Here is a 15,885-nt window from a genome sequence, read left to right on the forward strand (position 1 = left end):
CTATCTATTATTTTGCTTCATTGATGAAAATAACGTGGACGTTAACTGTTTACATGACGAGATATGTTGTTAATTAACTAATTGCCATGTCAAAAAGATGCTAAATTGTCTAATTTGATAAACACGTCAGACAATGGCTAAATTGTCCGATTTTGTAAACCAATTTGAAACTCTCTTTTTTTAATAGAAATATGTCATCGATGTAATGGTAATATCTCCCTTTAAATAATATCTCATTGTTCTTCTTTCAAACACCGAAGAAGAAACGAGTATTTGCACGTATGGTGGTGATGGCGAACACAATAACGAATAAACGAGCGTGAATGGTACTAAGTTATAAAATGTGAAATGATCGTGAATGAGTGACGATGATAAAAACGAGCAAATAATGGGGCTAGCGAAGAAAAAAAAAGAAGATGAACATGGGACAAAATGAAAGAAAAATTAGGGTACACAGACATAAATTGGATATTTTATAATAAATTATTCATTTCTAAATTCAGACAAATAATTTCTTATCACACCTCAACCGTCACATAAAAAAAAATTCATTGCGAGTTAATAAAAAGATCAAAATGATCCATGTCATTCAATGGAAAAGTATTATTTGCCTAATTTAAAATTTCATATAGTAAATGTTTACCCCTACAATTTCCAAAAAAAAAAATGGCACTATCAATTTAGGATTTTCATTAGTACTAAAACTTGGCACTTAAAAATTGGCTATTCACATTTAATTAGAAATTTAGGATTTTTTACATATTAATGATGAGAAAATAATTTGATCAATAAATATAAAAAATAATATAATTTTATCTATAAAATAAAATTAATTTAAATTAAATTTTAAATTATTCTTTATCGAACTGCCACTATCAACTTAATGTATACTATTATATTGTAAATGGATGTCCAAATGAGTATGATATAATTCATCTAAAAGCCGCCAAAATGAAGATACTATGATGAGAATATAGCATTCCTTATTTTTTACTCAAAAGATATAGCAGTACCCGAAAAATAGTATTAATTAGTCGGGAAAAGAAAAAGTATTAATGTCGCATGCGCGTAAAGAATCATTAGAATATCGGCAGCGACTTAGTGACATGTGATATGGCACTTACCGACAAAAGTGGAAATAAACTAGATCGTCTCTCAAGATGAAATTGTTTAACCTACTAAAAAATTTCTCTTATCTATCATATTCAAAAAAATTAATAATAGGTGATCATCAGTGCATGAATAATAAATAGAATTAGATAATAATTCAATAAATAAATTTAATAACTATGATCAAATTAAAAATTAAAATTGGATTCGAAGTGAAACTAATCACTAACATTTTTCTTATTATAAAAGTCTAATTTTATTACTCCTGTTAGTTTCGAATATAATTTCAATCAATTCAAAAACTTTTTGTTCAATTTTAGTAATTAAACATAATTCAATAGTAAAACACAATCATTTGAGTTTGACACTCGGTGCTACCATTTTAATTATAATTTATAAAAAAAAAACTATTATACTTGGTAACTCGGTGTGTGTATATATTTTTTATTATTATTTATTAACATTGTTATTTGATAGTAACTTAATATTTATTGAGTATAAAAAAATATAATTTTATTAGTTTTCCTTATAATTATTATTTTATTAGTTTTCTTTATATATAAAGATTTAATTTAGCCTATTTATAAAAAAAATGTATAAGGTATTATTTAAACGCTCTAATGTAAAATAGTCTTTTAGATCATACCATGCATATTTAAAAAAAAATATCAGGTCAGGTCGGAAAAAATATATTTGATAGGTCGTATGCCAGATTCAAGTCTAAAAAATTAATCATAGATAAAATTCAAAATTTTAAAAGTCTAATCTAAGTTGATCTATTCAAACTTTTACTTAACAACAATAAAATAAACAAGTAAATAAGTTATTTGTTTTCATAAAATGTTATTATTGTATTTTTAGTTTTTATAAGAAAAATCGTTAATTTTTAGTATCTTAAAAATTTTGTTTCAATTTAAAAGAAAATACTTACGATATTATACAAAAAAATTTAGACAATTAACAAACACATAAAATAGATATAAGAAAAATATTTTATTGCAAATAAAGTTTTTATAAAAATTGTATTCTTCGTATCATAATAATAACGCGATCTTAAAAAAAAAAATTGTAAACAAAAAATACTAAATATTCGATCACAGAATTCGATAAAGTAATCTTCAACTACAAGACAAAAGTAATTATTTTCTTATTAATTGAATAAATTAAGATTTACATAATAAAAATAATGATTAAATATTAGTAATAGTATTCATATTACAACGATATCTCTAGATCATATTGCGGGTTGATAGCCATACTCAACACTTCAAAATGCTTTTTTCTTCTTCTTTATTTGCAAATAACAAGCAACTTTTTGGGGTTTTTAAGAAATTTAACGTCAAAAGTCATTATCTATTAACTTTTTTTTATTGATAATTCTATATTCATTTTCTTAAGTTTGAGAAATTAATTGTATAAAATAATGATAAAATGTAATACGATTTTTTATTTAAGTTATTGTTAAGAGAGATATAAAGAAGAGTAAATTAAATATTATTGATAAAATGAAAAAATATTTTGCATTAATGGTTACTTAGACTTATATATATATAGTCATATAGATAAATAAATAACTAATATAAACTAACTAACTAGTTAGTGTGACTAACCAAGAATGATATATAATATTATCATAAGCTATAAATTTTTGGCTAAATTACATCTGTGGTCCCTTAACTTAATTTCAGGTAACGTTTTAGTCCTTTATCTTTTTTTTTTTCTCGACTTGGTCCTTTATTTTAATTTTAAGTGACAATTTGATATTTTATGTTTTAAAATTTCAACAATGTTATTCTTTTTTTATACAAAAATTCAAAAAAGAAATTTAAAAAAAACTCATAAAATTAATTATATTCTTCAATATAATACAAATTTCATCAAATTCGTAACGCAAATCTTAAAATAAACTCATATTTTCATACTTTATTTGATATTGTTAGGAATAAATGACTAAATCGGGAAGAAAAAAAAGATAAATGACTAAAACGTTAACTGAAATTAAGTTAAGGGACCACGTGTAATATTTAGTCTAAATTTTTTAATACACTTTAAGCTTGGAAAAATTAAAGAAGATATACCAAAAAAGACATCGTCTAAAAGAAATTTGTAATGCCAAAAATTAATTGGCTAAAAGAATTTGAAACGTAAAAACTTCAATAGCGAAATAATATTACTCTTGTGTTTAACTATCCATATTATAAATAGAAACTAATTTGAGTAGAATAAGAAATGTCAATTAAGGTTAGAAAGAATAAAAATGCTAACTATTCAATATAATATTTTTTTATAGAAGTCCGAACATCAATGAAACTAAAAGAAATGAATTTTACTTAATCATATATTTCATAAGCTAGAATACAATAAAAAAAATAAATAAATAAATTTCGTAGAATATCAATTAAGATTAAAAGAAACAATAAATTTTGTAAAATGTCAATTAGATTAATTATAAAGAAACAAGAAATACAACTAATATGTTTATGACTTTAATTGTTGTTTAGTCTATCTATTTTTACCGATTCATGAAATTGATCTTATATTTTAAAATTTAACAATTTTAGTTTATTATTCTAATGTTTTAACTAAAAAATGACGATATAGTATGTTTTAAATCATGTGATATGTGATAAAACGATCTATAATGATTAATATCATAAAATCGTAATAAAATTCAAACTTAACTTTAAAATTTGAATTTTTTTTTATTTTTGTAATTTAATTAATTACACATAAATAATTAAATCATTTAGATGATTATATATCATGTCATATAACTTAAAATAAATGACATCATTATTTTTTTAATTTAATATTTAAAAAAAATTAATTAAAATTATCAACTTTTAAAATAAATAGATTAATTTTATAAATAGAATAATCAAAACTCTAATTAAATTTATAATAAAAGGTTGTGTTTGCCACTCACACGTCACATACTCCATCCGGATGAGCCAAAAACATCACTAACTCCACCAACCTTTAATTCTTTGCAAGATCTTTTGCTAAATCTCTTATAATTCGTGATTATGTTTGGACCAACCTTTTCAACCTACTAGCAAATAATTGTCACTGAAGAAGCATAACAGAAGATATATAATAAATTCGATGGACAGAAAATCAAGAGAATATCCATTTACTTTTGGCAACTGATGCGAGAACCTCTCGCCCTTTGAATTTGTACATGTAGTTGCAGCGAAGCTACAATAAAAATTGAAAAAATTAATATGATGTTATATATTTTAAACGATGGAATATACAATTCTATGATATAAAATTATATAAATGTACTAATTATTTTTATATTATTAATTAAATTAAAAATATAAAATTTTTAAAGTTAAAAGCTACATTTTTTTAATTTTTAATTTTAATTTTATAAGTGTTAATCATTTTATATTATTATATCATATTTCACGTTATTTAGAGTATCTCACATTATCATTTTTTAGTTAAAAAATCAAATGAATAAACAAAAATTGTCGATTTTTAAAATAGAAGATCAATTTTAAGAAATCAAGAAAAAAAAAATAGGAGACTAAAAATGCAATTAAATTTATTTTAAATCATAAAGATTCAATATATGTGATAAAAAATTAATTTAATAAACTGTAACATTTTAATTAATGCAATCTTAAAAAACTCAAGTGCCGTTTCGAATAATCATGAGGTTTAAAATAAATTTATAAAAGAGAAAAAAAAATTATTTTACAAAATGGTTTTGTAAAAATAGATTAAGTCAACATAAAAATTTAATAATTGTTTAAATGTAACTAAGGTAGATGTTTCTCTGGACCATTTCATAGATGGTTTATCATTAGATCGCCTATTAAAAGAAAGTGTAATTTTAATAATTAGAAAAAGATAAAATAAATCTTAGTTTCTATAAAATTTAAAAGTTTATTTTTACTCCTTATAAAAAAATTCTCAATTTGTTAGTTTCTAAAAAATAAATTTTTCAGTTTTAATTGCTATTTTGAAAAGTTTTTTTTAGTAAGAAAATGATATTTTTAGCCTATAAAAAAGTCTTTAAAATCACAATAGAGACTAAAAGTGAATAAAAAATTTTCAAGGACTAAATTTAAAATGTCGTAATTTTGAAGGGACTGAAAATATATCTAAAAAAAAGAAATTCACCCTTACATGACAAAATAATTTATTTTGGAACCCTTACCAACTGGGGCTCATTTTTAGGAACAAAACTTAGAATATCATAATTTTATAAAGATTGAAAATATATTTAATCTAAAAATAATTCACCCTTATATTAAAAAAATAATAATAATTTTTTTGGAGTCTTTACCTATTGAAGCTATGTGTTGTCATATTGAATTGCGTATGACTTGACCTGTTTAATAAAAATGTTATACACAAATTTTAAAAAAATTATATTTATTTAAATATATAAGACTAACTATTAAACCCGACAGATCAGTTCATATATATACAAAAATAAACTTTTAACACCTCATTTCTTAAACGGATTATTTGATCTTTGATTAACTAATTCTTGAAAAAGAAATTGGTTTGCATTAATTTCAATGATACGACACTTTGATGATAATTATGAGTTTGATAATAGACCAATACTTAAAAGTCATTTGAAACTCTAACGACAATCAATAATAAGACTCTCATTACTTTTACAACTGAGACAATAACGTATCAATTTGATAGAAAAAAAAAAACTTATTTATCAAAAAATCACTCCTCGAATAACGTTAAAATATACAATCATGAAATATCATTATTATCGTTAAAACTTCATATGATTTTTTACCCAACGATTAGAATGGACCACGGAATTTGTCTTAATGTATAATAGGCACATACACCGGTATGAATGAGTCAATTGGAGATAGAGATAGAGTTATGGAGATGTGAGGCAATGCATGGGGTGGGACGGATACTTTGTAAAATGGAAAGAAATATCACAATCACATCATACCATACTGTGCATTGGAATCATTTTCGGTACGAATTAGGCAATGGATGATTGCAATTTTTATTTCCTCAATTGAACACACCACAGCCACTACCACTTCATATAACTTTTTTCTTTTGGTCGGAAAATAATTGAGATTTGAGAATAAGGAATAGCTGGCACGAGAATACGAAGCTACCCCTAACCATTGAGTTGTTTTTTCTCTTTTTATTTTATTGAGTAATTTTATAGATTTGGTTTGTTCCGAATCACTTGTATAAATTTGATTCTTATTCAACCACAACAATATAGGCAAAATCTATTGCAACCTCAAAAATGACAACAATAATAGATATTCACGAGTACCGATAATGCACACATCTTTCATCAATTATCTAACTTGATTGTAGTAAAATCATTGAATTCTCCATCTCATCATTTATGCATTTTGTATTTTAATTGCGTTAAATATAGATTAGAATAGATCACGTCTATAACCTTATTTGGGTAATTGTGTAGGTTTAGACTTTTTTAATACACTATTCATGTAAATAAAAATGTTTTTCATTGTACAATTAAAAAACTCGTAGATAATTTCTTAAACCATTAATAATTTTGAGAAAATAACTGTCAAAAACTTAATTTTAATTGATTATAAGTATAAAATTAATTTATACTCTTATACAAATAAATATGGAATAAACTTAATTATATAGAATAAAATTAATATTAGTATTAAATTTACACAAATGTCAATTGTTTAATATAGGAGTAGGAATCATGCTTACTGATATGATGATCATGCGTTTAGAACATCTATTGAAAACGAACATCATGCAGATAATGGCTACAGTTTGCAAGAATATTAATTCCGGCTTTTCATGAATATGATTCTGCAAGATTTAGAGTATATCCGCACGTAAATCAAATCTTTCCCTTGAGTGTTCAATAATTTTACCCGATTATGATTAGATGTGATGTATAATTGTCTATGATTATAAGTTGATTTCAACAAATAGGCACGTGAACATTCTCTTTATGTACTCAAAAGTAAGATGGTAAATATTTCAAAATCGTATATTACTCTATCAAACCTTACTTTATTAATCTTTTTTTATAATAAGTGATTATATATAGAAACTAAATCGCAAATTTGATATTCATATTAGAGATTAAATTAATTGTAAATTATTAAATATAAAATTTTAACTATAATTTTAATTTTCATATTTTTATCAATTCATCAAATCAATCTCCTTATTTTAAAATCTGACAGTTTTAATTTTTTAATTAAAAAAAAAGCGATATAACATATTTTACTTTATATAACATATTATATACTCTAAATGATTCTATATCATAAAATTATATAACACATTATTTAAATTTTATCAAATCATTATTTTCTTAATTTAAAAATTTGAAATAGAGAAAAAATCTATCAAATTTTAAAATAAAAAACTAATTTTATAAAAATATAAAAATAAAAAAATTAAAACTATAATTAATCCTAAATATAATGACACATTAGACTGTTTAGCTATACACAAACAACCTCACAAGAACAACTAATACAATCTTTCACAAATACATATACACCTTTAATTATTATACATTCATTCAACACTTTAACTTTTTTTCTTCTATTTCTCTCATTTTATTTCCTCACAAACATATTATATCACTCTCTCTATTTCTTTTTCTTCAAAGTATCATTTGAATGTTTATTTACAATTTTTTTATTCTATAATGGGTCGACTGATACTATTCCCTGAGAACCTTTAATACACTTCTTGACTTCTAGCCTTCTACAATTTCCGAAGTTCGCACCTTATATTTGCTTGACAATAACTTTTGGTTTTTTTTCTCTCTCTCTCTCTCTCTTCCTTTTTTATTTTAGGTGAGGATATAACCGAGTCACACGAGTAAGGAATCAAATTCTCCTTATAATAACATAGTATGATTATGCCATGTTTCTTTCATAAATATTATTGAAAAAATAAAACCAAGTTATAGTTTTAAAAAATTATAGGAAACTAAAAACAAAGAAACATTCAATTATAAGACAAATTTAAGATGAATCACTATGATAAATCCAACATAGAATAATCTCTAAAATTCATGATCATCTTCTTTTTCTAGTATAAAAAAGATGAATGTGCTTCTCGCAAGATCACCATTTTAACTGTAAGGATAATGAAGGTCATAAACTTCTACTTCTAAAAAATATCATCATTAGAATTTCAATTGATTTTTAAGCATGTCCACCAAAGTTGGGGAGAAAGTAAGAGAAAAAAGGTCAAAACTTTATTTACCTTGTTTGATTGTAGAAAGTAAAAGTAAAGAGACTTTCAAAATGACAAAAATACCCCAAAAAATGTATAACGACAAAAACATATAGGGGTAAAATTGGAAATGACAAAAGTGATTATATTTTCCAAGAAATATTTGTGGGACTCACTAAATATTTTCCATCTTTTCTAATTATTTATGAGAAACCAACCAGTGGAAAAGCTGTCAAAACGCGATTTTTCTTTTCTTTCATAAACTTCTCTCTCCTCTTGTTTGCTAACAAAAACAAAAAAGCCTACTTGATCCTAAAATTAGATGTTTGGGTCTTGGACCGAACTCGCCAGCAATGTGCCAGAGATAACTATGGCAACCAAAAAACCGAACATTCCAATAAGGATAAGGATGGTTGCATTACTTAAAGGTATGGGTTCTTGACACTTCAAAACAAGGGTTGGTGTAACAATAACCAAGCTGATGAGGGTTTTGGTGGAGACATTCAAGACTCCTTTTGGCCATTCGTTATCTAATGATAATGTCTTTTAACTTATTAGAATGTAAAAACACTACATGTAATTTTCCTGGAATTATTCAGCACACATGAACATCAATGAGTTGGAAAACAAGTATTTTCAGAATTTGGACACTTGCAGATATTGGGATTACAACCGGGCAACATACGAGTTTGCTTGGGTTACATATCTAACCCATCGGTATGGATTATGAGTTTTTGACTTTTTTGCTATTTGTAAATATTTCACCTGCACCAACAAATGTTATCTTAGACTTTTTTAAGATGAGTATACAAATAAACCAGAAAAGGAAACAAAAAATGGAATATAACAAAAGTTGAACCTATATCATAAAGGGATAGACAAAATAAATTTAAGCCACTACTAACTCAAGCTTCAAGAACACCAACAAAGACAAGGTTTAATTTCTAGATAAACAGTATAATCAATGGCATCGAACTATATCATCAAAAAGATCTGGCACATTTTGCAATTACATGTAACTATAGAAATCCAACAAACCAACACAGGCCATATAGCTTTATTTGATAAATCTAAAAGAAACTGCTTCAAAAAAATCCTATGCATCTTACCTGAAGCCTTGAAGAATTGTACATAGGTATCGTAAATGTCATGCTAAGAGGCCCTGCTTCTTTCATGATATTTCCTGCATTCATTACAAACAAGTAAATTCATTACAAAGAAGAACACCTCTAGAACATTCAGCCAAAACAGAACTGTAAGAGCATTGCAAACCATGTAACTCCTGTGAAAACGTCAGCTTTGCACGTAAAGTATGTTCAGAGCTACCGACAACCTGTAAAAGAATGGACCACCCAATATCATATCATCTAGTAGTGCTACTCATACCAGCCCCAAATACCTAACAGAAGGTTCTTTATGAATACTAAATTAATTAGTGTTTAAAATATATTGGTTATTAATGGAAAAACAAAAGATTGAGATTACCTTTTTGAGTCCCCATTCCAGTCTTTTATTTGCTTCCCTAAAATCAGTTGTGTGTCCAACTGCTCCAGGTTCTAACTCAAAATTAACACTAAAAAATTGGAAATAAATTAACCAATAAGATGTGTAATACGTAAGAACAAGATCAAGATGAAACTTTAAACTTGTTAAAGAATGGGTTACAAATTTAAAAAAAAAGGTAGAATGTTTAGTAAATCAGACTCACTGCCACATTTGCGTCAAGTAGAACAAATCATACTCCCTCTCTCACACAGTAAATCACTAGTGAGGCATTGACTACCCTAGTGAAGTTGATGCCAGCACCAGAAAGCACTCTCCTTCCCCCCGCTCTCTACATCCCCCCTCTTTCTCTCTATCTCTCACATAGCAAATCAATCGTGAGATATTGAATACCAGAGTAGTGTTATCAATAATACCAGAGCTAAAAAAAACACCCACTCCCCATCCAATCAATATATTGAATGATTTGAACACACACCCCTGCACGCGCAGAGAGAATCACGGGTGAGTCGTGCATATGTGCGCACACAGACACAAAATCACTGGTGAGAAATTGACTGCCACAGTGGAATCGGCACCAGTACTAGTTAGCAATCTCCTTCCCCATCACCACCCCGCCCCTCCCCCACCACCATTCAGCAAGTTGAATGTTTTAAGCCCACACGAGAAAATCACGTTTGAGGCAGAGGCAGGTGCACATACACACAAAAAGCCACTGGTGAATCATTGACTTCCATAGAGTCAGCGCCAGCATTAGCAAGCAATCTCCTCCCCCTCCACTCAGCATGTCAAAAAAATGTAGTTCTGATTTATGATGGAATCTTTCATCATTGAGCATTTAATTTTATATTGATGCAGAGGATTGAGAATACGGGGTCTGGGTGTTAGAAAAGGGATGGTATGCTATAACTTAAAAAGGCATCGGTGTTAGAATTTAACATGGTGAAATTGATTGCTGTGGTGTTTATATGCAAGAGTCGAACTTGGTGTTTATATGCAAGAGTCGAACTTGATTCTTAGTTTGTAAATCTTTTCTTTGTATAATCTTTCCTGTTCGATGTTCGCCAATTCTACCAAATCCAACGGCAAGAATATATATCACGTGTGACCATGTGTGACATGAAAGGAAGTCTGTCAGCCAGTGAAGTTTTCGTTTAGTAACAACTAAAAACTACCTTCAAATCTATGCAATCCAGGTTGTAACTAGTAAAAATGGCACTGCTTTTTCTTCCCTGTTCAGAGGTTGCAAATTTTTTTGCTAGAACTCTTATCAAAATAATAATCAGAATACAAAATTCTATTATTTTTTCGATATTTGCCAGAAAATTTTGAAAATACGGTGAACTTTTCTATTTCTCGTATTCACTTTTATTTATTTTTGCAGGTGGGTTGAAGGTCGTCTTATTTGACAGCCGTCCCAATATTCGGGCTCTAGAAATCTAAATCCTAACCATTACAGTATCGTTCCTGTCAACTATGACTAAGATCATATGTACAATTATCAGAAAGAAAATTTAAATACCGAGCTGTGAATGTTGGAAGTGGCATCTGTACAAGAACAGTGTTAGCATTGATGCTTGAGTTGAATTCAGCTCGCACTTTAATGGTCACTTCAGCCTATTAAAGTATAGCAGATTGTAAGAATAACTAAAAACGAGATTTAGAGAATTAGAGGGAGAACAAAACCACCTTGAGTGATCCTGTTTCTTCAATCAATGCGTTAATACGAAAGGGTGGCTTAAATGGTTGAGTTATACGATAGTTCATGACAGGAAATTCACCATCTGGTGGAACCTATCAAACAATTGACAGTAATTATTCAAGGGTCTCAAAAGTATAATATGCAACTGTATTACTCTATGTAGCTAAGCTTATGTAATATGCACTTACCAAAGACAAAGTTCGGTCAACATCAAAACTATCAAGGTGTACAGACTCATGGAAGTTACAATCATCTAAAATCACAGCACCAGAACCCCTATAATCTGTTAAAGATGATAGAATGAGATCAGGAAATAAGAATATATAAAAAACAAACAGGGAAACAAAAAATCAACTAGTAAACGACATGAGTTTCTTTAAGAAAATTATACATCCATCAATGAGTCAACCAACACTTCAGACGACTAAACTCAACTAAAAATATCCATTCACTGACAATAAACATAGAACGCTTTTAATATGTTAAAAATTTCAACATATAATAGAGAATTACAACAAAGTACCATATATAGTACATTAGTAGTACTTACTTGAGAATCAATCATATTTGTTAGAAAACAGCCAGAAAAGTGCATGGGAACAAAACCATACACATCGCTTAACGAAATTAAACTTTCAAGGGGAACAAAATACAACACAGATTGACCTACCATTTGTTCCTATACTCAGGTCCTCATTGAGAGCAAGTCGAATCTCTGGGTTACCAGTAAGATAACTCTTCATTTGAATGGTACCATCAATCTCACTAGTAAGTATAAATCCCTGTTTCAAGCAATAAAACCCATATCACATAGCTTCAAAATTTTGCAGCAATAACAAGGGAAGAAAGAAAAGTAACAGATGGCACGACAAAAACTTAGAAGAGATAAACCTACATACTCACACTAGAATTGAATGTGACACTTATTTTCTCAATTACATCAACGAATATCTCATCTCTCTTCCTGCCACCAGGTTCATTAGCAACAACAGATTTGGTAATAGCTGTACCTGGCATTCGTTTGGTCCCTTGCTGCAAATATAAGAGTTTAACAAAGTCAATAAAACCATACTTGACAATCAAGTATATGCCTGCAGGCAGTAATTGATGGTTTGACTCTACAAATACTTACCATAAAAATGGAAGCGGGTCCAAGGGGAGGCATCAGTGCAGTATCCATCACAATTGGCTCATTGAAAACATATGACTTCAAAACTTCAGTAGATGTTGTTTGCGCATAACCAAAATCCTGAAACAAATAGACTTTAGTACAACTAGATATATTCATCAAAGTCAAACATAGAGCATCTTTGTTTATAACTTACAAATACAAAGTAACCAGTTCACTCTAAGTTTTCCCTTTAAAAAAAGCATAACCCATATACCATGATTGGATTAAAAATAAGGAGCACGTGTATAAATTACAAAGATTCCCTGCCTCTCCAAATGTAACACGTGAAAATTGTGAACTTTACAAGAGAATTTTACAAATGTGAACTCTCTTGTCAATTAAACATATCATACAGAATGAGTGAAAATTGTGAAACTTCCAAAAAAGGCTTGGCATGTGAAAATTTGTAGACAGTATTTGACGAAAAATAATAACAAATAGTGCAAATGACGAATCCTGCATTAGATTAACAAAGGGCCTATTTGGGTTGGTTTATTTGAGTTTATCTAATAACATAAGCACTTGTGAGACTGTTTGGGAGAACTTAACATATCCAAAAGCTATTTTTAGCTTATTTCCATAAAGTTCTCAAAGATAGCTTTTCAAAACAGCTATATGAAAAAGGTTTAACTTTATTTTCTCTTTTGTTAAAGAAAGAGCTCATATATAAGCACTTATATGATAGTCTTTTATGCTATAAACATTAAACTAAGTTGTTGTTTATCCAAACCAGATCAAAGTTGAGGTTGAGGTAAGGGTGCTTTATTTGCCAACATGTCTATAAGGGTTATTTTTTGCATGCAAACCATTAAAAAGTAAGTTCAACCAAGGAAGAACGATAGCAAATACTTACAATCACTTCATCAAGCAGTTCATAGACAAGCACAAAATTCTTTCTAAATGAATCTTCATTAAGAACACCAAGGTAATCTTTGATGACACGTGCAATTCTTTGTAAAAGTTCCAAAACAAGAGAAGGTGAAACATTGACTCTAGTTGTAGCAACAAATAACAATCCAGCAACCTTCACGTGGAAGTAGTTCACACCATCTACATTCTATTAAAAACAGGAATAGAAGAACAATGTATTAAGATAGAAGTAGAATCACCAAGTTAATTAAAATTACAACAGTGAAAAAAACATTGAATCAAATACAAATTAATTTGACTGAAATACCTACAAAAACAGGTGGGGCATCTCCTTCAGCGTCTTCTTTCCAGAACTTGACTTTTCGGAAAAATGTTTCAGCGCTTCCCTTTTGTACTTCACCGCGATCTGCATTTATTTGATTTATTTAGCAAGTTATGAAAATTTACGGATCATAAAAATGAAGGATGGTGAGAAAATACATAATTGGAATATTAATTAAATAGAACAAAACTGACAGTCGCGGAAGACGATGTTGTCGCCTCTTTGAGAAAGCACGAAGAATTGAGAGATCATGTTTGCACTTCCACTTTGGAACCCTTGTTAGTTGTTTCTTTCTTTACTTCTTCAACTCAACGCATTTTCTTCCCCCTTTACTTTACTTTGTGTCATGATGTCCCTGTGGACCACGCTATACAACAAACGCACTGCCGTTTTGCCACGCGCATACCACATGACACACTGATTTGCAACACCATATGACTCGTGTCGTTTATTCATCTTCTTTGTTGTTGTTTTATTTTTATGCTTATCTATGTTGTTTTATAGGTTAATTACATCATCATTTAGACTGTCTCATTTTCGGGTATCGGGTCAAATATAAGAAAATTAATCTAATAATTAATTTATTAATATTTATTTATATATAAAAAAGTTACAGTTAAATCTAATATGAAAGAATTTCATCGTTCATATATATTAGATAGTACTTATATATTTTTTTAAATGATATATTTCAATTTAAATAGTGACATAATTATCAACCTAATTTTTCATGTTAAACTTAAATATGAGAGAATTCAACTTCGTACATTTGAACATTCACAATAGAATTGTTCAATTTAATTTCAAAGTGTTAACTGATATATAATAATTTAATTAAAAAAAGTATAAGGGATCATTTATTTTGTGAATGGTAATTAAGTATCATAAGTGCAAATTTATCTTATGTGTTATATATATATTTTATAATTCATCATTGACAATTTATTTCGTATATTATAATTATTTTAAAATTTTTAGGAGTGAGAATTTATCTAATGTATCATAATTCTATTTCATAAATGTCAACTTGTCTCGTATACGATATTTATTTTGAAATTTTATCATGTTAATAGCCTCATATATGACAATTTTGTTTTTTTAATTTATCGGTGAAGTTGGTTGGTGCAAGTAGGAGTGTTCACAAATTGGGGAAGATTGATTTTGGTCAAATTTGATACATGAACTGATCAATTTTTTTTTTTTTGTTGGGTTGAGTTCTCAGCCCGATATTTTTACATCAAACCCAAATCAAATCAACCTGATTAAGTTCAGGTTGGGTTGAATTCATGGATCATAACTAAAAAATATTTCTTTATTCTCAAAAAACTTAATTAAATTTAAATACTAGAATGTCTCAAAAATCGCAAAATTATATCTCAACATATCATTCAATATTTAAAATACATCCACGAACACAATAAAACACTTAAATAATTTAAATTAACAATAAATCCTCAAATATAACTCAATAACTACATTATAATTATACATCAATAATAAATAAATAAATGTAATGTTATGTCACGTTAATGAATTGGATATCTGGATTCAAAATATCAAGTTTGCTACCCGAACTAAACATCAATGGAAAAATTGGATTTTGTACTCCTCAATTTAACTCATACCCCCAACATGTTAAAAATCCAAATATACCCCTTTAATTTTTATTAAATTAATAGTAAAAAAAAAATTACTTCAAACTTTCACCTCTCATCGAAATTTTCGGTAAGTAATCTTTTTCTCTCAAATATCTGATACATATTTTATAACTTCTGGAAATTTCAACTAGGGGTGTACATGCAGGGTGCAGATCACCCAACCAAACCCGATTTTCATCAGTACCCGGTTAGTTTTAAGTCTTATCCAACTCAACCAGTTGAAACTCGCTTATATTTGGTTCGGGTAATGGGTTCAACAATTTGAATCTCATCGACCCGTAGATCCGATTACTTTACACATTAATTATCCTAATTCAAGTGATTCATTGGAGACATTTGAAAG

At 27.9% G+C, this 15,885-nt stretch overlaps 1 protein-coding gene across 1 annotated transcript; it reads right to left on the reverse strand.

The window, feature by feature from the left end:
- Positions 1–8,714: 8,714 nt before the first annotated feature.
- LOC101495014 (AP-4 complex subunit mu-like) lies at positions 8,715–14,237 on the reverse strand. The gene is made up of 13 exons (XM_004500930.4): positions 14,079–14,237; positions 13,874–13,968; positions 13,546–13,749; positions 12,654–12,770; positions 12,425–12,553; positions 12,192–12,303; positions 11,710–11,804; positions 11,509–11,613; positions 11,342–11,436; positions 9,802–9,889; positions 9,589–9,649; positions 9,426–9,499; positions 8,715–9,081 (listed from the first exon to the last, which is right to left on the reverse strand). The coding sequence occupies exons 1-13, from the start codon at positions 14,134–14,136 to the stop codon at positions 8,983–8,985; spliced, it is 1,332 nt and encodes a 443-aa protein (XP_004500987.1). The 5' UTR covers positions 14,137–14,237; the 3' UTR covers positions 8,715–8,982.
- Between the last annotated feature and the right edge of the window lie 1,648 nt (positions 14,238–15,885).

The sequence above is a fragment of the Cicer arietinum genome, chromosome 5 (assembly GCF_000331145.2).
Source record: "Cicer arietinum cultivar CDC Frontier isolate Library 1 chromosome 5, Cicar.CDCFrontier_v2.0, whole genome shotgun sequence".
Lineage (NCBI taxonomy): Eukaryota > Viridiplantae > Streptophyta > Magnoliopsida > Fabales > Fabaceae > Cicer > Cicer arietinum.